Source organism: Taudactylus pleione, unplaced genomic scaffold (genome assembly GCF_031769625.1).
Source record: "Taudactylus pleione unplaced genomic scaffold, aTauple2 ptg000077l, whole genome shotgun sequence".
NCBI classification, from domain to species: Eukaryota; Metazoa; Chordata; class Amphibia; order Anura; family Myobatrachidae; genus Taudactylus; species Taudactylus pleione.
Window position 1 is genome coordinate 325,623 of NW_028284479.1, and position 21,022 is coordinate 346,644.

At 43.0% G+C, this 21,022-nt stretch overlaps 1 protein-coding gene across 1 annotated transcript in view; it reads right to left on the reverse strand.

Annotated features, from left to right (window-relative positions):
* STAB2 (stabilin 2) overlaps positions 1-21,022 on the reverse strand; it is a 209,063-nt gene that overhangs the window by 63,244 nt on the left and 124,797 nt on the right. Inside the window, exons 41-46 of the mRNA XM_088467854.1 lie at positions 17,825-17,901; positions 9,618-9,743; positions 4,349-4,422; positions 2,928-2,999; positions 709-828; positions 272-319 (exon numbers count right to left, since the gene is read on the reverse strand). Of these exons, the coding sequence (XP_088323980.1) occupies positions 272-319; positions 709-828; positions 2,928-2,999; positions 4,349-4,422; positions 9,618-9,743; positions 17,825-17,901 (517 nt within the window). The remainder of the gene's footprint in view (positions 1-271; positions 320-708; positions 829-2,927; positions 3,000-4,348; positions 4,423-9,617; positions 9,744-17,824; positions 17,902-21,022) is intronic.

Genomic DNA, 21,022 nt, shown 5'->3' on the forward strand with positions numbered 1-21,022 from the left:
GATCATAAACTTTCCAAAATGTATCATTGTCTTTAACTGTAAACAGTAGTAATACATCTAATGGAAGCAGAGAGTCATACTCAGAACAGTCATATATCTTGTTGTTTGCTGTCATGTAATATAAAGACAACTAAAATGATGATGTTTGGGCAAATGTAACCTTAATCTAAACCGAAGCAGTATAAATTATCTGCAAAATTTTTTATTAACATTTACTGTGTCATTTACATATTTTGTGTAGGGTTTCATTGTACGGCCTGCCATACTGTACCTGCAGCACGTAGAAAAAATTAGCAGTTTTGGGATTTTTCCTCAGTTCCTAAGAAAAAAAAAACTGTAAAATCCCTGAATGATTGCAGTAATGCTCTGGACAAACACAGAATAATATTGGCATAATGGAGGTACAATTCTTTGTAATATACAGACTAACCCCCATCTTTTTCACATCATCCTGCAGATTTTATACGTAATTACATTTAGCTTCATATGAAAAGATTTAGGTTATTATCAAAGCATTATGCTCAACATCTCCAAAACGTATGCTAACCTACGGGCAAAACTCATTAAACACCATTATATCCAGTTAGGCATACTCCAATTGTTAGAACAACAGATTTTGCACATTGCCATTTTTATCACTCTGCTCAGCAAACATGGACACGTTTTTAGGACTCGTTATAAGACATGATCAGCCTGAACATACATTACCTCATAGATATTGCCCTTGCAGTTTATTCCATCTCCAATATAACTAGACTTGCACGTACAAGTTCGTTCAGCTGGTCCAGTATGGTTACAGGTGGCATACTCACTACAACCACCATTTTTCTGAAAAATAAAATACATGACAGCTTGTTGATCCAGGTAATTGGCCAATAGGCAGGGGGATGTCAGGAAATAAATTCCCCTCTTATGGCTATCTGGGCTATGCTGCATCATTTTTGATGGTGAAATGTTCAACAATGTAACGATGATGGCTAAACAGATTATCTTAAAACATTTCTAAATCTTCCCCCACCTTGAGTAAGTGGAAGACTGCCCTTATGGATATCCTGTATCACGAGAGACGTATGGCTACCTTTCATACTGAAAAAGGAGTATTGACATTCCAGAAAAAGTGCGGCGTCTATTTTGAACGTTTATCCAATCCAAACTAAAACAAATATATGGAAAATGTTTGGAAGCATAGAATGATTTTTGCTGCGACAGCTCACATGATATGGGACTTGCCTAAGCCCTGCGTGCTTATGTTCCTTCCCCTGGCTCTCTCCCCTGGCGCTCTCTCCCCTGGCGCTCTCTCCCCTGGCTCTCTCCCCTGGCTCTCTCCCCTGGCTCTCTCCCCTTGGTTTGGCAGCCGGCCTGCACTAATATTGTACAATTTCTGTGATTTTGCGGCTACTAAGGGAAGTGGTCGCAAGCTGTCTCTACTCGGCACCTTAAATTGCATTGTAGTTCTATTACGGTACTGTATTACACCCATGTTTGTTCTTTTTCCTTTATTTGGTTTTAAATTATTATTATTTATTTATTTTCTTTATCCTTTAATTTAAAATGTAATCCCTACATTTTTGCACAATGTTTACTTCCCGTGTAACCTTTCATTATTTCTTTTCATTGTTTAATATATACTGATATAATAAGAACATTGTGAGTGTCTGTTTGTTCCAAGTTGGTGCACAAACTACTGAACCAATTATCATGAAAATTGCACCATTTTGTAGTGGAAACTCCTAGAAATAAAAATAACCTGCACTTTGTTTCAGTTTGATCCATCAAGTTAAAGCTGAGCAATAATAAGAACAACATGTATTGACATCATCAATGCAAGAGATAGGTGTGACATCATGTGCGTGGCCTGTAAGCGGTACAGGGGGGAGAGGTGCTCTGGGCCTGTGTTTATTTGAATAGGATAGGCATAGTAGTCTGTGCACAGGGCACACAGTGATATTAGAGTGAGTGGTGGGTGAAGGCGTTGCTGCCACCAGTCTGTATAGCGCTGTTAGTCACATGGACCACTCCCGCCACAGGGCCCCTATGCAAAGCAATAAATCTAGAACACTTCGTTGGCAGAAGTGATTTCTTCGTGAGCGAAACCGCGGGCAACAGCTATTATATTATAAAAGTTACAGTAATTACTTTGAACATTGTACACAAAACTTGATGACACCACTCATGTACTTTTTGATGTACAATAAACAGTGTCCTGTTGTTAACCTGAATGTGCTAGTTCCATCACTGGATGTTTCATTGACTCTTAGTAAAATAAAATTATACCAGTGCATGTCCAAAAGGGTATACAGTCAGGAAGTTGACTCCTGGAAAATGTTGACATGGACAGAATGTCGACATATGCAATGTCGACATTAGGATAAGGTTTAGGGGTCAGGGATAAGGTGTTAGGCATACCTCTTAACTACATTGTCGACATTGTGACCATGCCAATATTTCAGCAGTGACGACATTCAATGTCAGCATCTCATGTCTACATTATGAACGTCACCGTGATCAATTGTTTTGTGGGCGGCTATTTGTTTTGGGTGCCCGACGGAGCAATTAAATTGTTGCTCTGTTCGGGTGCGACAGCTGCCAGGGCCGGCATTTCTGCTCACACCTTTATGAAGGTGTGAGCAAAAATGTGCGAGAAATCCATGGTTGGGGTGCCCAAACAATAGCTTGGCCGTCCCAACTAGGACTTTAGATGGCTAAACACGGTCTAATTGGATACCCAGAACAATTGAATTGCAATACTGGGTACCCATTAATTATCGCCACCCAAAAAATTGTTTCATCGCTCCACTGTGTCACTGTCGACCAAATATACCAAACCCCCAAAAGAACTAAATAAAGACATTAGAAATCAGGGCCATTTCACTCCATACATAACAGAAGTATTTCAATACTGTAGGTGAGACATGTATTATACTCACCGTCAAGCATAAATTAATAGGAATGCAGGTTTCACCATCTCCGCTGTATGTTTCCAAACAATTACAGACAGACTGTAAGCAGAGAGAATAAAAACAAAGAGGAAATATGTACTTTTCATATTGTCGTTTCAGAGGTTTAAAGGAGTGTGATTCAATAAACCTATCTAAGTGTTGTTGATATCACCAGAATAAAGGGCACCCTGATGTATGTCTAGTAAAAGTGCGGCCTCTACAATGACAGCAATACGTCTGTCAGTGACATTATTAGAAAAAGACCAGCCAAATAGAAGCGCCAGCATTTACACATCAGGTGTGTATGTGATGAAACAGCACTGGGACTAAGCTAACTCAATCGCTGCACTTAACTACTACATGTCAGATGAAATGTAAAGCGCATAAGCAGAAGGCTGGAAACAACTTTCACATATCCTTATTTTTTCACTATGAAGCAGCAGAAAAGTTAAGACCAATTTTCTTGACTAGAGTCTTAGGGGTAAATTTACTAAAGTGACAGCTTTTAGAAGTGGAGATGTTGCCCTTAGCAACCAATCAGATTCTAGCTATTATCTTCTAGTAGAAGGTGCTAGTCAAATGTTAAGTAGAAATTAAATTGGTTAAATTGGTTGCTATGGGCAACATCTCCACTTCTAAAAACTCTCACTTTAGTAAATTTACCACTATCTATTTGTTTCATTTTTAATTATCCGTTTGTGCACCATACTTTGATGTAGGAGAGAACAGAAGCCCCTTTTAAAGAAAAATATGGCACACTACTAATCTGGAAGCATCTCAGTCACGCAGGGCATCTTGCACCGTGGGGTGTATAGACGCTAGGTGTATAAGGACACATCTGTATGTCAGGAGAGGTGTGCTGATGTTGTGGGCGGCAGTGTCCATTTGTGTGCGTATAAGTGTAAGGATAGGGCTGCATCATGATGTGAGAAAGCCAGTGGAAGTAAGCGAGAGCCACAGACACAGGTTGTTAATGGAAGAGCAGTGTAGCCCAACATAAGAGAGTGAGGCGTCTCTCAAGTTGTTGCAGGAAATTGTAGCTTCAAAGTTAATACACCTCTGTGTAAAACCAAGTTCACCTCTTACACTACCCCCAGTCAGTTCGGTTGTGAGTGTCAGTGTGCATTGTCACAATACCAGTGCTTTTCTGTTGCTTGTCTACAGTAAAATGTGATATGTTGCATTGTTATGTTAAAGAGAAAATTAATAAATCTATGACCATATTATTTTGACCTGGATTTCTGGATTTATCTAGCTGTTAATGACAGCAAATCTAACTTATAACTGTGAGTGAATGTATTTCATCTTCTTCATGGGGTTTACCCATTCTTACTATGGTACAAGTGAAGTTCTTTCCTCCTCATTATAACTTGAGAAGGATAAACCACTCATGTTGGATAATGTGTTACCTGATTTGGGCCAGTTTTGGTGCATTCAGCAAATTGATTACAGCCACCATTATTCACCAAGCACGGATTAATCTCTGCAAAGACACAAGATGTCACAAGTGTTATGGACCGTACACACGGTCAGATCAGACATCGTTGTCTGATCGTCCTACATGTGCTGGAGGATTGTTATCGAACATCCAGCACAGGCACCATTCCCCCAACTACTATAACGACCCTCGATCAATGATCGAGGGTCCCTATGGTAACCAGGCTAATCTGGATCGATATCGACCAGGTTGGCCTGCATGCACAGGCCATGCATAGGCGTCTTTATAATGGGTGCAAGGTGTGCGGTCACATGGGCCCCTGGGGGCCCACACTGCACCCATAGGTAATTATACTTACTTCTCCGCTGAACCCGATGTGCTGCTCCGCAGCGCAGGACCGGCATGCAGAGCAGCATACACTCACTTGGAAAATGCCGGTGGCCATTTTCCCAGTGTTCTGCGCACGCGCAGAAAAGATGTCCCCGGGAAAGTAGGCACGGGCTCCATTTTCCCAGAGACCAGCGCATGCGCAGTAGATTCTGGCATGAAGCCAGAATCTACAGCGCTCAGTGTCGCTGAGCCACTGACAGAGAGGAGGGGGCCCAAACGGAGGCTGCACACGGACCCCCCTCCTTTCTTAAAATGCCCCTGGGGCCATGGTCGATATCGACCATCCGTGCCTGTGCATTGTGTAGTCATTTGAGGGGGCAAAAAAAATGACGATTTAAAAGATCAAACAATATCGTTATAGTTTAAATCGTCCTTTAAATCTGACCGTGTGTATGCACCATAACATACTCAAAGATTTTCAAAACAAATCTTATAACTACTTTATATGTATAACAAAGATGAACAATACTTGTACATTCATTCATTTTATAGACATATAGATAGACCACCTTTGCGGTAGTATTGTTACTTTCTGCTGTACTGTATGTAACAAAAAAATGTTTACTTTCTGAGCTCAAATGTTCTAATCACAATTAGACACAAATGCCTGCAATATACAACACAGTGGGTTTGTGTTGCTGTACTATATGTTTTCCTTATAGGCAGAAAAAAATGTTTTACAGTTAGCCAGTAATTATAGCCATTGGTGGATATATCTGTGTGCTAGAAGAAAAACTAAACATAATGGAAATTTAACATCTCAATTAATAAACAATGGAAAATTACAAACTAGCTTCAAGCGTGCCATATATCTAGCATTAAAAGTACCACAGTTCTAAAAGTTGTTTTCTTATTTGTTTTCCTTTTTAGATACTAAATACATCACGGTTATATTATTTTAGGATTTTTTTGTTTAATTTTTTATAAAAGTATACATTACTGTATGGGTTACCTAATCTTGTTTAACTATGCTGATAAGCAGTTATTCCATTAACAATCCTACAGTTTGGTGTAGCTTTATGTCCTTGGCTCTAATCCAACACCGAGCAGTACAATATACACTATGTAGACAAAAGTGATTGGACACTGACAGCAAATAGACCAATGAGATTTTATTGACATCAGTACTTTGTAGGTCCACCACGTGCAGTGGTTACTGCAGACACCCTTCTTGGCAAACTGTCCACAAGTTCTTGGACAACAGCAGGCGGTATGTTTTGCCATTCCGCCTTAAGTACAATGACCATCCAGGTTACCAAATTTTCTGTATACCAGTCCAGCATTGCCCTGGAAACATGACAGGTGGCATTGTCATCCTGATCAAAACATTTGTTGTTATCATAGAACTGCAAGTGCATGGGCCTCCCTATGAAGTGTTCTTGTCGAAATACTACATTTGTGGCCATTTGGAACTCGTGTGCAATGGTATGCATTTCTCTTGTGCTGGGGTGTCCAATCACTTCTAAATAGTGTATGTCAGCAACATGGACCCAACTGAGGACAGGGGCGGAACTATGGGAGACAATGGAGGCACCCGCCTCCGGGCACCAGACCTGAAGGGGCACCTCCACCCACCGGAGGTATGTGCTGACCACAAATTTGTGAGCACATACCATAATTGTCTATCTGATTCTGCCGCCAGAAGCACGGGAGGAGAGGGGAGGGTGGTCACGGGGAACAATTGCAGAGCCTGAAACACATTCAGAGATCAGTGCTTCCAGGCAGAGGGCGTGTGTGCGCGGAGCGGCGCTCACTGCTCCAGCCACGCCCACACCAAGTCTCCAGTTAGGAGACACTGATCTCTCAATGTGTTGCATGAGTCAGCATGTAATCCCCCCATGGCCAGGTGAGCTCTATGATAGTGAGGACCAGAGAGGACATCAGTGTAGAGGGAAGATGTTCTGTATAGGGGAAAGAGGGGATCTATGTGTGGGTGAATCAGTGTGTGTGTGCAGGCCTGCCGAGAGCAGCGGCAGGGCTGGGTAAAGGGGCGTGACCTAATCGTGGGAGGTGTGACCACACCCCCTTCGCGGGAAAAAAACAAGTTTTGCAGTGCCACGAAGCGGCGCTTTGCGCTAATGAGGGGGGCTCTCTAGGCCCCCTCAGCCCGGTGCATAACCAGTAGGGGGCGCGATCAGCTTGATCGCTTCCCCCACAGGCATAGGAGACTGCTGTGGCTGCTTCATAGCAGTCTCCCAGTTCAGCCCAGCACACAGCAGTGTGTGCTGGGCTGCTGTGATGTAAGAGGGGGAGGGAGCTCTGAGTAAGTGGTGAGAGCTGTGTGTGTGGGGGCGTCTGTATGAGGAAGGGAGAGCTCTCAGAGGGTGGAATCTGTGTGAGGAGGGGAGAGCTATATGAGGTGGAAGATCTGAGTGAGGGGAAAGATCTGAGTGAGGGGGAGAGCTGAGTGAGGGGGGAGCTGTGTGAGGGATATACAGTCAGGTGCATAAATATTGGGACATTGACAGAATTTTCATATTTTGGCCTCTAGTCACCACCACAATGGCTTTGAAATGAAACAAACAAGATGTGCTTTAACTGCAGACTTTCAGATTTAATTTGAGGGTAATTACATCCAAATCAGGGGAACTGTGTAGGAATTACAACGGTTTCTATATGTGCCTCCCACTTCTTAAGGGGCCAAAAGTTATGGGACTATCAACTCAAAAGCTATTTCATGGACAGGTGTGGGCTGTTCCCTCGTTATTTCATTATCAATTAAGCAGGTAAAAAGTCTGGAGTTGATTCTAGGTGTGACATTTGCATTTGCAATCAGTTGCTGTCGACTCTCAATATGAGATCCAAAGAGCTGTCACTATCAGTGAAGCAAGCCATCATTAGGCTGAAAAATCAAAACAAACCCATCAGAGAGATAGCAGAAACATTAGGTGTGGCCAAATCAACTGTTTGGAACATTCTTAAAAAGAAAGAACGCACCGGAGAGCTCAGCAACACCAAAAGACCCGGAAGGCCACGGAAAACAACTGTGGTGGATGACAGAAGAATTATTTCCCTGGTGAAGAAAAACCCCTTCACAACAGTTGGCCAAATCAAGAACACTCTCCAGGAGGTAGGTGTATATGTGTCAAAGTCAACAATCAAGAGAAGACTTCACAAGAGTGAATATAGAGGGTTCACCACAAGATGTAAACCATTGGTGAGCCTCAAAAACAGGAAGACCAGATTAGAGTTTGCCAAACAACATCTAAAAAAGCCATTACAGTTCTGGAACAACATCCTATGGACAGATGAGACAAAGATCATCTTGTACCAGAGTGATGGGAAGAGAAGAGCATGGAGAAGGAAAGGAACTGCTCATGATCCAAAACATACCACCTCATCAGTGAAGCATGGTGGTGGTAGTGTCAGGGCGTGGGCATGTATGGCTGCTAATGGAACTGGTTCCCTTGTATTTATTGATGATGTGACTGCTGACAAAGCAGCAGAATGAATTCTGAAGTGTTTCGGGCAATATTATATGCTCCTATTCAGTCAAATGCTTCAGAACTCATTGGACGGCGCTTCACAGTGCAGATGGACAATGACCTGAAGCGTACTGCAAAAGCAACCAAAGAGTTTTTTAAGGCTAAAAAGTGGAATGTTATGCAATGGCCAAGTCAATCCCCTGACCTGAATCCGATTGAGCATGCATTTCACTTGATGAAGACAAAACTGAAGGGAAAATGCCCCAAGAACAAGCAGGAACTGAAGACATTTGTAGTAGAGGCCTGGCAGAGCATCACCAGGGATGAAACCCAGCGTCTGGTGATGTCTATGCGCTCCAGACTTCAGGCTGTAATTGCCTGCAAAAGATTTGCAACAAAGTATTAAAAAGTGAAAATTTGAATTAGGATTGTTTAGTTTGTCCCATTACTTTTGGCCCCTTAAAAAGTGGGAGGCACATATAAAAACCGTTGTAATTCCTACACTGTTCACCTGATTTGGATGTAATTACCCTCAAATTAAATCTGAAAGTCTGCAGTTAAAGCACATCTTGTTTGTTTCATTTCAAAGCCATTGTGGTGGTGAATAGAGGCCAAAATGTGAAAATTCTGTCAATGTCCCAATATTTATGCACCTGACTGTATATACACTGTATGTACTTATATATACATCAATACGGGGCCCCGAAGTGGAATATTTATTATCGGGTCCTAGTCCCGATAATTTCAAATTTCTTATTGCCAATATTTGCATGTGTGTGTGTGTATATATATATATATATATATATATATATACTGTATGCACCATATTTGTTTTCCTTTTTTCCTGGGGGGGAAGGGGTGACAAACTTTAACTTGCCTCAGGGCGACTGGGATGAACTTATGCCACTGACTGAGGAAAAACAAATTCTGGTTGCCACCTCCATCAGATCCCATAAATCCCATTTTGAGAATTTGTCTGTATGAACATTCATTTTGTTTCTTTATAAAAAATTGGAGTAATATTTCATCAATAATGAATGGTGACAGCATAGAAAGATACACATATAACTGGGTAACTAAGCCACTGCAATCACTTTCAATTCTCTTTTTTATTGATTTTAATCAATTTTCAAATCGATCTAAATCAATGTTGTGTTTCAGGGGCTAAATCACACATTTACTAACAGATAATTTTTTATTTGTTTTTTTGAGTTAGTAAATAAAAATATGTGATTTAGCCCCAGAAACACAACATCGATTTAGATTGATTTGAAATAAATTTAAATTTATAGAAATCGACCTCTAGTAAATATACCCCTAAGTGACACATGATGTGCATTGGGAAGTTTGGAGTAACAGGGATAATTCAGATAAAGAGAATTTAAATGTATTCTAACACCTAGTACATAAAAGATATATACATACCAATGCATATTATCCCGTCTCCAGTGTAGCCTGGGTTACAGATACACATGCGATTTCCAGGAGTAGTTTTCCGACATTCTGCATTCGCTGAGCACCCGCCGTTGCTTGTAGCACATGCATCAATAGCTGAAATGTTTTAGGACAGTTTCTTCTGTTAAAATAGTAGGCTATCTGGTTCTTTTTTTATTAACTAGTTTGGGTTATTTTAAAAAGAAAAGAACAAAAGGAAAGACTTCAAAACTTTACCCATTGAAAATAAAAATGACAAAGAATATTTTGAATTAACTTTTTTATTAAACATCTAATGGTTGCTGGCTTGCAAATTTATTGACTGGTCATTGTGATCCATGGTCCACCACTGGTACATGAACTGGTGTAGTCTGATTGAGTAAGGACTTGGCAGTGGTGTGTGTGGGGTTATGTGTGTCTGAGTAGGTGAGGGCAACTTGTAAATGGTTGTTAGCTACAGTGCCAGATTAAGGTCCACATGGGCCTGGAGCTGAATTTTATGAAGGGCCTATTGTGCACTGCCACAAGGAGTGTAACTAGTGACCAGTACTGTGAGAGTATGATCTACACGGTGTGTGTTACCTGCGTCATAGGTTGTGGCTAGCGCCTTCCTTCAGTCACCTCAATTGCCCTCCCCACTTTGCCTATATTAACAGTGTAATGGCAAAATCTACAAGCAAAGGCGAAATCCCCTTGCGAACATGACAAAAATAGAAAAATGTCACTTAGTGATCACATACATTTGAAACCGCTCTACCAAAGAGCATATGGGCATACTTGCTGACATTCAGCTCCCTCCTTCTGGGAGGAAACTGAATGCCTGCAAACAGTAGGGGGCATGACAGGACAATGGGTCCATGTTGGGGGCGGGGCCAGGGCGGAACCGCATGAAGGCATCATGGCCCCGCCCCCTCCTCACAATGCTGAAAAGAAAGGCATTGTGAAGCAGGGGGTGGAGCCACGATTCAGAGCAAATCGCGTCGTCAGGCCCCCCGCTGTGGGGGTTTCTAGTAGCTAGTCGGGGGGGCAGGCAGCAGCCGGGAGGCTTCCCTGCCTTTCCGGGGGGTCGGGAGTGGCACCCGATATTCAGGAGGCTCCCGACTAAATCGGGAGGGTAGGCAAGCCTGCATATGGGTCACTTACTGATGTCATGAATGTGACATCTCTATATAAAGAGAGAGACTTAACCTTATTAACCGCACAGAAAGGAGATGGTATTCCAGTAATTCAGTGGCAACAGATTGTCAAAAGAGGGCTTTGGGCCTGGTTCAGAGCCGCTCGTAAGCGGCTGCTCGTTCGTTCCGAGCGATGTTTGCCCAACTGCGCATGCGTACGGATCGTAATACGCATGCGCGAACCAGTCAGTGCGGGTGAAAATCGTTTGTTCGCTAAATAGCGAATGCCTGCTATTTTGAGTGACAGGAGGAGGCGTATGTGGGTGGTAACAGGGGAAGGTGCTTGAAAACGGGGAGTGGAGATCAGAACGCAGGCGTGCTTAAAGGTCAAAACGGGCGTTTTATGGGTGTGCATAATTAATACAGCAGCGTCATTGACCACGTCACTGGGTTATTTTATAGTCAGAACTGCTCGCATGATTGCGGTAGGAAAAACCAACCACAAGAATAGCGAGCAGTTCATACGCTGGTCGATGTACTCGATTAATCTAATAAATAGCGGACATGACGTAGGATGCGAGCGGCCAGGGGGCGTAGTTTCCAAAAAAACTACCGCAAGTTTTGTTCGCTCGTTCAGACATAGAGGCGTGAACAGACTGCAAAGAGCGAACGGTTCATGTGAATAGCCACCGCTTTTTTCAGAACGAACGACCGCAAATAGTGTCCGGCTCTGAATCAGGCCCTTTGTACCCAGAGGTACTAAACAGGGCAGTGGGCCCATGACGTAGGTTTCCATTTAAATAGAACCAGTCTGTTTATGGGCCGTTGTTGTCTAAACTAGTATAGGTATTAATTATGGCATTGGTTTGAAGCTAGAATCCTAAAGAAACTAGGGGATTTCTAGATACCTTAGTTCAGACTAGGAGGAAATCAGGATTGTAGTTTCATCAGACAAATATCTTAGCATCTGGAAGGGTGATGTTGTTAGGAAGGGGATCTTTCTTACTGCTCCTCTTCTAGGCTTCTCATAGACAGCAACTTATAGGCATACGATTTTGGGATGTGTGTATGTGTGATACCCCACTACAGCACAAATGTGCCCTTATGAGTGTTGCTACCCACAGTATATACATGTCATCACGCTAGATATGTTATACAACTGTTGGATGTGCTAATATGAATTTATTTACATAAATATAGCTTTTAGGTATACCAGTGTGTCAGCAATATGTCTGTATACATAATACATTTATGCATACATGACCCCCTCACAGAGGGGAAGTTGGTATATCCCAGCCAGCTGGGAATGTGATGATTTGCTTGGGCACGTGGCAGGGACTCTCCCATCTCTGATAGGAACGGGGAGTCCTGCTGCCTGTGCTGTGTGTGCAGAGGGCAGTTGTTAGTTACAGCAGTGTGTGCAGCCAGCGGGAAACTGACTGGCATGTGACTGCAGGGTATAAATAGGAGACCAACACTGACCATTAGGCGGAGTCTCCTCAGGTAACAGCCAGTGCTGACTTACTGAGGCAGCCATATCTTGTCAGAGGGAGCCGGTGCCAGTGTGTGGCCCCCTGCAGTGAAGCCAACATCCAACTGCAGGAGACCGAGACCTCCTGTATTGTACTGCAGCAGAGCGGTCAGTGAGCTCCATTGGAGGAGAGCTCTGGGGCCGCCCCTGCCCTGTTGAGTGACAGCTGAGACACTTCCCTGAGGAAGAGGAGCTGTCTGAGCTTCTGGTGGTGCTGATCGCAGATTCCTGCCGACGAGGAACAGGTGTGACAGCATCCAGGTTACATCAGCACACACCATTCAGCTAGTGTAATAGGCACATTCTTTAGTAGCTTAGGAGCAGCTGATTTCTTTCTATCCCTGTGGGACAACTGTAGTGCACAGACCTATGCCCTAAAATAGAAACTGGACCAGGCTTAGTCTAGGGAAGCTGACATCCCCTTATCAAATAATGGACAGTTTAATTGTGAAGAGCAGCGATTATCACCCAATTTTTCATAAACAACAAACCTGGGTTTGCACCATTCAAGTGCCATTTACAGCAACGCATGTTGCCGCAGGATCATTATAACTGCTTTACTTCTTCAGCTATACACCAGGAGAGCATAAACCATCCATATGTGCAACAAAGCAAGGGTGTCTGGCCAGATAGAGTAAAGGATCTTTGTGAAATAATTGTTATAGTAATATGTGTTATTAAGTACTAGTAGGGACACGTCAGGGCATTTCTCAGTGAGAAGCTATTTTATTATAGTTTTTAGTAAATTTCTTAGGAAATTTACAACTTGCACAAATTAAGCATTACTTGGTCCCTGTAGTGGTTGCATATGCATTGAGGTAACCCATTGGTATTAACAGTATTTGTTGTTTGCTGTTCCATCAGACGCAAGGAGTATAATGCTGTTCCAGTATAAAATATTAATTTTGTTGAAAGTGTAATTTACTAGTGTACATATTAATTGTATATTGTTATAGCATTGTCAAACCTTTATTAGCTTTTTGCAATAAATTGTAACTCTAATTGTAAGCTGATGTGGTGACTTCCTGTGTCAGTTTAACCCTCCTTACCTCCCTGACCTACCAAGAGAAGCACGAATCAAAAGAAACGGATTCCACCCACTTTGGAAGAGTGAAAAACAATTCAACATTTCTTTACTACACCAATCAGGGTTCTACACGAGCACCATATAAGCATCCTATACAGCCTTGGGATTTAAATTTAGTTTTGACAGCTCTTCATGATCCTCCTTTTCAGACAGTATAGGAGGTACATCTTAAATGGTTAACAGAGGAATTGGTTTTTCTCCTGGCCATTACATCAGCCAGAAGGGTGTTAGAATTAGGAGCTTTATCCTGTACTCTCCATATATAGTCACCCATAAGGATAGGACAGTGGGCCTGATTCAGAGCCAAACGCTCTGACCAGAGCGCTCGCTCTGAATCAGGGCCCTCCTACATGAAAATGGAGCGGCCTCTTGGACGCTCGCATAGCTGTGGGTGACCACCCACAGCTATAGCGAGCATCCATGATGATGGTCGCGATGGTCAAGACCATCGGGCTTGCAACGGAGACCCTGCGGTAGGGTCTCGCTGCCGCAAGCCCTGGAGTGATTTTGGCTCTATCAGAGCCAAAATCACTCCCACTGACATCACTAGTGATGTCAGTGGGGCCGGCTTCAGACGGTAGGCGTTCCCATGGGAACGCCTCTGTCTGGCAGCCACGCCCCGGCACGCCCACCAAAGGGGGCGTGCTGTCAATCAACATCGACAGCACGCCCCCTTTGGTGCGAGACCCGGAGCGACGGCTATCCCGTCGCTAGCCGGGTCTTGCGCATGCGCATGACGGAGCTCCCTCCGTCGTGCGCATGCGCAGTAGTGCACCATCGACCCGCTTGCGAGTGTCTTGCGCTCGCGAGCGTGTCTGAATGACCCCCTGTGTTCATACACATATTGTATTTCCACATAAAGTAGTGTCTAAAGCAGACAAGATAGCAAGAAAAATGCCCTTGTTAGATGTGATCAAAGTATTGAGTACAGGTTGAGTCTCCTATATCCAACCAGGGGTATTTTGGATATCGGAATATTCCGTATTTTGGAATATTTGCATACTATAATGAAATGTCTTGGAAATGGGACCCAAATATACACACAGAATGCATTTATGTGTTATATACACCTTATACACACAGCCTGCAGGTCATTTTAGACAATATTTTTTATAATTTTGTGCATCAAAAAAAGTTTGTGTACATATATGAAATTCATTTATGTTTCATATACACCTTATACACACAGCCTGAAGGTTATTTTATACAATATTTTTAATAATTTGTGCCTTAGACAAAGTTTATGTACATTAAACCATCAAAAATCAAAGGTTTCATTATTTCAGTCATGCTGAAAATATTCCGTATTTCGGAATATTCCGTATTTCGGAATATTTGGATATGGGAGACTCAACCTGTATTTACTTGGACTGGTCTGCAGGTATTGGAAGGACCGATTATACACTCCTATGATACTATGTAAGAGGATGACCATTGTCTAAGCAGGAGATAGTTAGATGGATTACGGCCACGATTAAGCTATCATATACTGGGGCTGATTGATCTGTTCCACTTAAATTTCTGCTCATTCCTCTCACTCAGTGGGTTCTTCATGGGCAGCTCGGAATGGGCATCCACAGAGCAGTTATGTAAAAACAAATACATGGTTCTCTGTCCATACATTCACCAAATTATTACAGTTTTCTTGACTTTGCTCCCAGTGAATCTGACAGTAACAAAGTATTAGCTCACTTAAGTCTGGAAGCTCCCTCACCTAAGGACAGCTTTTGTACATCCCCAAGTGTAATGAAGTGGCAGGCTGTGGCCATTCTGGGTGCTACAAGACTAGCTAGGGCCAGTGCGCCCCAGGCAGGGAGCAGCCACTATGGGTGCTGCGAGACCAGCTAGGCCTGGTGTGTCCCAGGCAGGGTGCGGCCACACTGGGTGCTGTGAGACTAGCTAGTCTTGCTGCACCCAGCATCTCTCCAGCTTTCAACACTGTCTTTCCAGCTTACACCCCTCCGTTTCTTCAGATCACACCCTTGCATCTCTCCAGCCCAGTCCCCTGTGTCTCTCCAGCCCAGTCCCTGCGTCTCTCCAGTTTACACTTCTGCTTCTCTCCAGTTTACACTTCTGCGTCATTCCGCATAATAATTTTTTTTATAGGTTAACATATAATAAAAAAAAATATGTATTCATTGACAGAGTCTCTATTCTGTACTGATTACGAATTTCACAGTTTATTCCTGATATGATTGTTACTCTAATGTGCTGTTGGTGCTCCTGAACAGCTATATAACAGCTAAACACATTTATATTTTATATTTTACAGCCTTGGGGGTTTATTTAATAAGTGTTGGGTTGTAAAACACTTCTGTTTGTGCTTATACCAGATCAGTGCTTTTACTAGTAAGATACAACTAGTAAAAGCACTGCCCTTTTAATTATTGGGCATAAACAGATACAGAAGTGTTGGGTTTTACAACCCAACACCGTAAATAACCCCTTGGAGAGAGATAAAGTGGAGTTGTCCAAAGCAACCAATCAGCTTCTAACTGTCATTTATCTAGCACAATATTTGAAATGAGTGCTTTGGACAACTCCATTTTGTCTCTCTCCAAGGCATGATACATCTACCAGACAGTTTCATGTCCCCCTTTCACTTAATTAGCAATGTCAATTGTTTTTATTAACAATGTCTTTGTCTTGGTAAATAGGGTAAGAAATTCACAATATAAAATAATGTAAAAATAATAATAATAATAATAATTTTATTTATAGAGCGCTGTTCTCCAATAGGCCTCAAGGTGCTTAAAGAGGGGTTTCCATCTTCAGATAACTTTGCTTTATGATTCAAGCTTCTTCTTTGCCAGACATGGGAGGATTGGAGAACTTAAAGTGGCCCTGGCAAACTATGAAAAGTGGCCTTGTGTAGGTTGAAATAAATCAACTAAAGGCGGTGCCCAATGCAAAATTGGTGATAAGCAAATTGTTAGCATTAGTCACAATGGTAATAAGCAAGGCCAATGCAACTTGGTAGGCGGAATCATGGCTCCTATAGGAGGATCCTGTAGGGATGGACATTGGAAACCTGCTATCAAATGGCTGGGCTTCCACCATCGAAACAAACCATCATATCAAAAGAATTAGATGAAAAAACACTGCGATGGTACAGTATCTACATGTGCAAAGAAATCAAGTTTGCACATGCACAATAGCGACCCACAGCTGTTCTCAATGTTAAAATACAGCTGAATTCAGTTGTTTAGCATCAAGTGGCCATCACTTCCACACCATCCGATGGCGGCTACCATCGGAAAGCTGCCATCGAATAGTAAAAATACTAACACAACAAGAAAAACATTGATGGTGTTAAACCATCAAAATTTGATGTCCATCTCTAGTGCAAGTACAGTGCTGTGTGCCACAGCAGGCTTATTAGATTATTAGGGTTTTTCCTGCCAACACTGTCTGTCAGTCTCCTGTGGGCCTATTTTCATGGGGGACCTGGAGCTGCAGCTCCACCCACTCCATTGTTAATTTGGCCCTAGTTAGCTGCAGCCACCAATTATGTGCCACCTTATCTGGCTCACATTCAATCATAGATGCTTACCTTTCCAACCTAGGACAACTACATTCTATTAAATTCTGCAAGTTATTGTGGCTTCTAACATAGGAGAATTCAGCTCCCCTTATTTTAGTGGTCTAGTTGTTGTTAGGCTACCATTTGCATCATGATCTGCCAATGATGACATGGTTCTAATCAATCTTGTATATAAAATTCATTGGTCTGTTATTTTGTCTGTCCGGTTATGCATTCGGACACCCCTGCACCGATTGGGATGAAACCACTGCGAGGTAGTCTAGTTGGATCCTGGCCAGGTTTTATGGGGGATAGGGTCCTGGTCGGATCTCCTGTTGGTGTGCACTGGGCAGAGACATCAAAGACAATCCTGAAAACAATTTAGTATTTGCAGCGGTGAGAGTAAGATAACTACACTAGCCGGGGAGCCTCTTCTGTGCCTTCTACTGGATGGATTTTGACGAAAACTTCAAATGGGTAACATTGGATCCCAGAAGACATACTAGGGGGTTTGTGTCCGCTGGGCAGAACTTTGACCCAGGGAGCCTGTTCTGGGCCTTTCACTGGATGGATTTGGATGAAAACTTCAGAGAGGGTGGCAATTGGTCTTGGATGCCCAACTAAATAACTTGAAGATTTAAACCTGGACAACGCCGGGTACTTCAGCTAGTACAGTATATATTTACTATGGCAAGTGTGTAAAACATATGTAGGTTTCAAAACTAAACGACCAGAATATAAATATAAAATAAACATTAAAAAGATGAATAAAAATCATATACTGTGTTAGAATATTAAATCATAACTGTGTTCTTTGTATATTCACATTCAGAAATCCATCCATATAGGAACTTTATAATGATTTATCCGAGATTAGTCAGAAATTCTCAACATGTTGAATTTTACTTGAACAAGTTTCACACTATAAATGGAAAATATTACCTGTACACATTGTGCCATTTCCTTCAAATCCAGCAGCACACTGACAGTAAGCAGTGGCATCTGCTTTTTCAAGACAGCTAGTGAAACAGAAGAGAATATGAATGAGCTAAGAGATCAGTCAAACTGAGCACGTAACCCTACAATATTGTACAGTTCTGGTTCAAAGTGACACATACTTTTAGCTTCTTGTTCAATTCAATAACGATCGATATTCTTATATGAAAAAGTAACTAAGTATTCCCAAATTTTAATACACACATGACACTTCAAACTGCATTTACTTTACACAATTGGTAGCTGGATAGCAAAAGACTTTTAATGAACTTCACTTCTATTCAGGGACGTTTCTAGTGAGGAGGGGGCCCATGTGCAGTCTCCGTCACGGGCTCCCTCCTCCGTTCGTCAGCCAGCAGCAAACTGAGTTGTGCGCGGCCAGCGCCGGAGTTATAGACTCTGGGTATTAGAGTGTGCCCAGAGTCTATAGCGCATGCGCAGGACAACGGGAAAATGGCCGCGGTGGCCATTTCCCCTGGATTGTGCATGCTCAAACGACAGGAAAATGGCCATTTTCCAGATGTTTTTACAGTGCTGGACCCCCGTGCCATCGTGGGACTCCGAAGAGATAAGTATATTATGGGTGCAGGGTGTGCAGTGTGGGGCTCCCCTGGACCCAGGGGCACCTGCACCCATTATAGACACGCCCCTGCTTCTATTCCATTATATATTGGATTGGATTAGCACAAATACCATAATGGCTTTTCAGGCTGATGCAGAACACGTTGTAAAACTAGACCAAAAGACGCTAGTGGCTGCTCATTTATAGCTCATGTTCACAAGCACTGCAATCTTCACTCTATAAAAAGGTATATAATTTGTTGACTGACAAAATTGTGCACAATGGCATGGATGCTGAGGGAGTATAATGCCTGTTTGATATAGTGTATATTGCAAATACTCACTCAGCGAATGCCCAGAACAGTAGGCACATGCATATGCAACCCATGCAGATTTATATAATTCTGCCACTTACACTTACTTGAGCCTAGATAGGTGGGCAGGAGTGTTCTTTAGGTCGTGTAAGGTAAGGATGTGTTCACGCAATTAGGAGCACATGTAGATGTGGGAAAGGATACATATGCACTTGAGAAAGCTGCATTAATTGGAGGTGGGTAGCAGATGATGATGCTACACTGATGATGATTGGTGTTTCTTTTGTGTAACTGTAGGGGACGTGGGCAAATTATGTGTTCCTAGATGGGGGAGAATTGTATGTTTCTGCAAGGGATTGTGAACCTGATTCAGAGCCGGACGCTCTGACAGAGCGCTCGCTCTGAATCAGGGCCGCCCTTCTTGATTTTTAGAGCGGCCTCCTGGCCACTTGTATAGCTGTGGGTGATCACCCACAGCTATAGCGAGCGGCCAGGAAGATGGTCGAGACCATCGCGACCATCGGGCTTGCGACGAGACCCTTGTGGTAGGGTCTCGTTGCCGCAAGCCCTAGAGTGCTTTCGGCTCTAACAGAGCCGAAAGCACTCCCACTGACATCACTTGTGATGTCAGTGGGGCCGGCCCCAGACGGTAGGCATTCCCATGGGAACGCCTCCGTCTGGGCAGCCACGCCCCTGGCACGCCCACCAAAGGGGGCGTGCTGTCACTCAACATTGACAGCATGCCCCCTTTGGTACGAGACCCGGAGTGACGGTTCGCCCGTCGCTATGCGGGTCTCGCTCATGCGCACTGGGCCAACATCGACCTGCTTGCGAGCGCTCAACGCTCGCGAGCGGGTCTGAATCAGGCCCTGTGTTCCTAATGATGATGGAGGGGAATAAATGATTGTTAAAGTGGATGGGAGAGCACGTGTTGCTAATGGCTGGAGGAACAGTGGTGAGAGGGAGAATATATGGAAAGAAAGGTGGTGCTACAAGGGGTGAGGCAATGTGTTGCCATGGAAGGAGGCGTGAAGAGTTACTCGCTATGGAGGGTTAGGAAATGTGTTATGGGTGGTGGGAAAAGTGTTGCTACAGAGAATAGAGGAAAATGTTGCTATGGAGTGTGGGAAATACAGTGTGTGTGTGTGTGTGTGGGGGGGGGGGAATGTGTTACTACAGGTTGGTGAATATTTACAAGGGAGAGAGGGTTTCTGGTTGGGTGAATATGTGGCTTCATAGAGTAGAGCAGTGGTTCTCAAACTCGGTCCTCAGGACCCCACACAGGGGCTGGAAATCATCCTAGTACTGTACACTTACATAAAAGGGGCTGCAAATCATCCTAGTACTGTACACTTACATAAAATGGGCTGGAAATCATCCTAGTACTGTACACTTACATAAAAGGGGCTGGAAATCATCCTAGTACTGTACACTTACATAAAATGGTCTGGAAATCATCCTAGTACTGTACACGTACATAAAAGGGGCTGGGAATCATCCTAGTACTGTACACTTACATAAAAGGGGCTGGAAATCATCCTAGTACTGTACACTTACATAAAAGGGGCTGGAAATCATCCTAGTACTGTACACTTACATAAAATGGGCTGGAAATCATCCTAGTACTGTACACTTACATAAAAGGGTCTGGAAATCATCCTAGTACTGTACACTTACATACAATGGGCTGGAAATCATCCTAGTACTGTACACTTACATAAAATGGGCTGGAAATCATCCTAGTACTGTACACTTACATAAAAGGGGCTGGAAATCATCCTAGTACTGTACACTTACATAAAAGGGGCTGGAAATCATCCTAGTACTGTACACTTACATAAAAGGGGTGGGAAAACATCCTAGTACTGTAGACTTACATAAAAGGGGCTGAATATCATCCTAGTACTGTACACTTACATAAAAGGGGCTGGAAATCATCCTAGTACTGTACACTTACATAAAATGGGTTGGAAATCATCCTAGTACTGTGCACTTACATAAAATGGGTTGGAAATCATCCTAGTACTGTGCACTTACATAAAAAGGGCTGGAAATCATCCTAGTACTGTACACTTACATAAAAGGGGCTGGAAATCATCCTAGTACTGTACACGTACATAAAAGGGGCTGGAAATCATCCTAGTACTGTACACTTACATAAAAGGGGCTGGAAATCATCCTAGTACTGTACACTTACATAAAAGGGGCTGGAAATCATCCTAGTACTGTACACTTACATAAAAGGGGCTGGAAATCATCCTAGTACTGT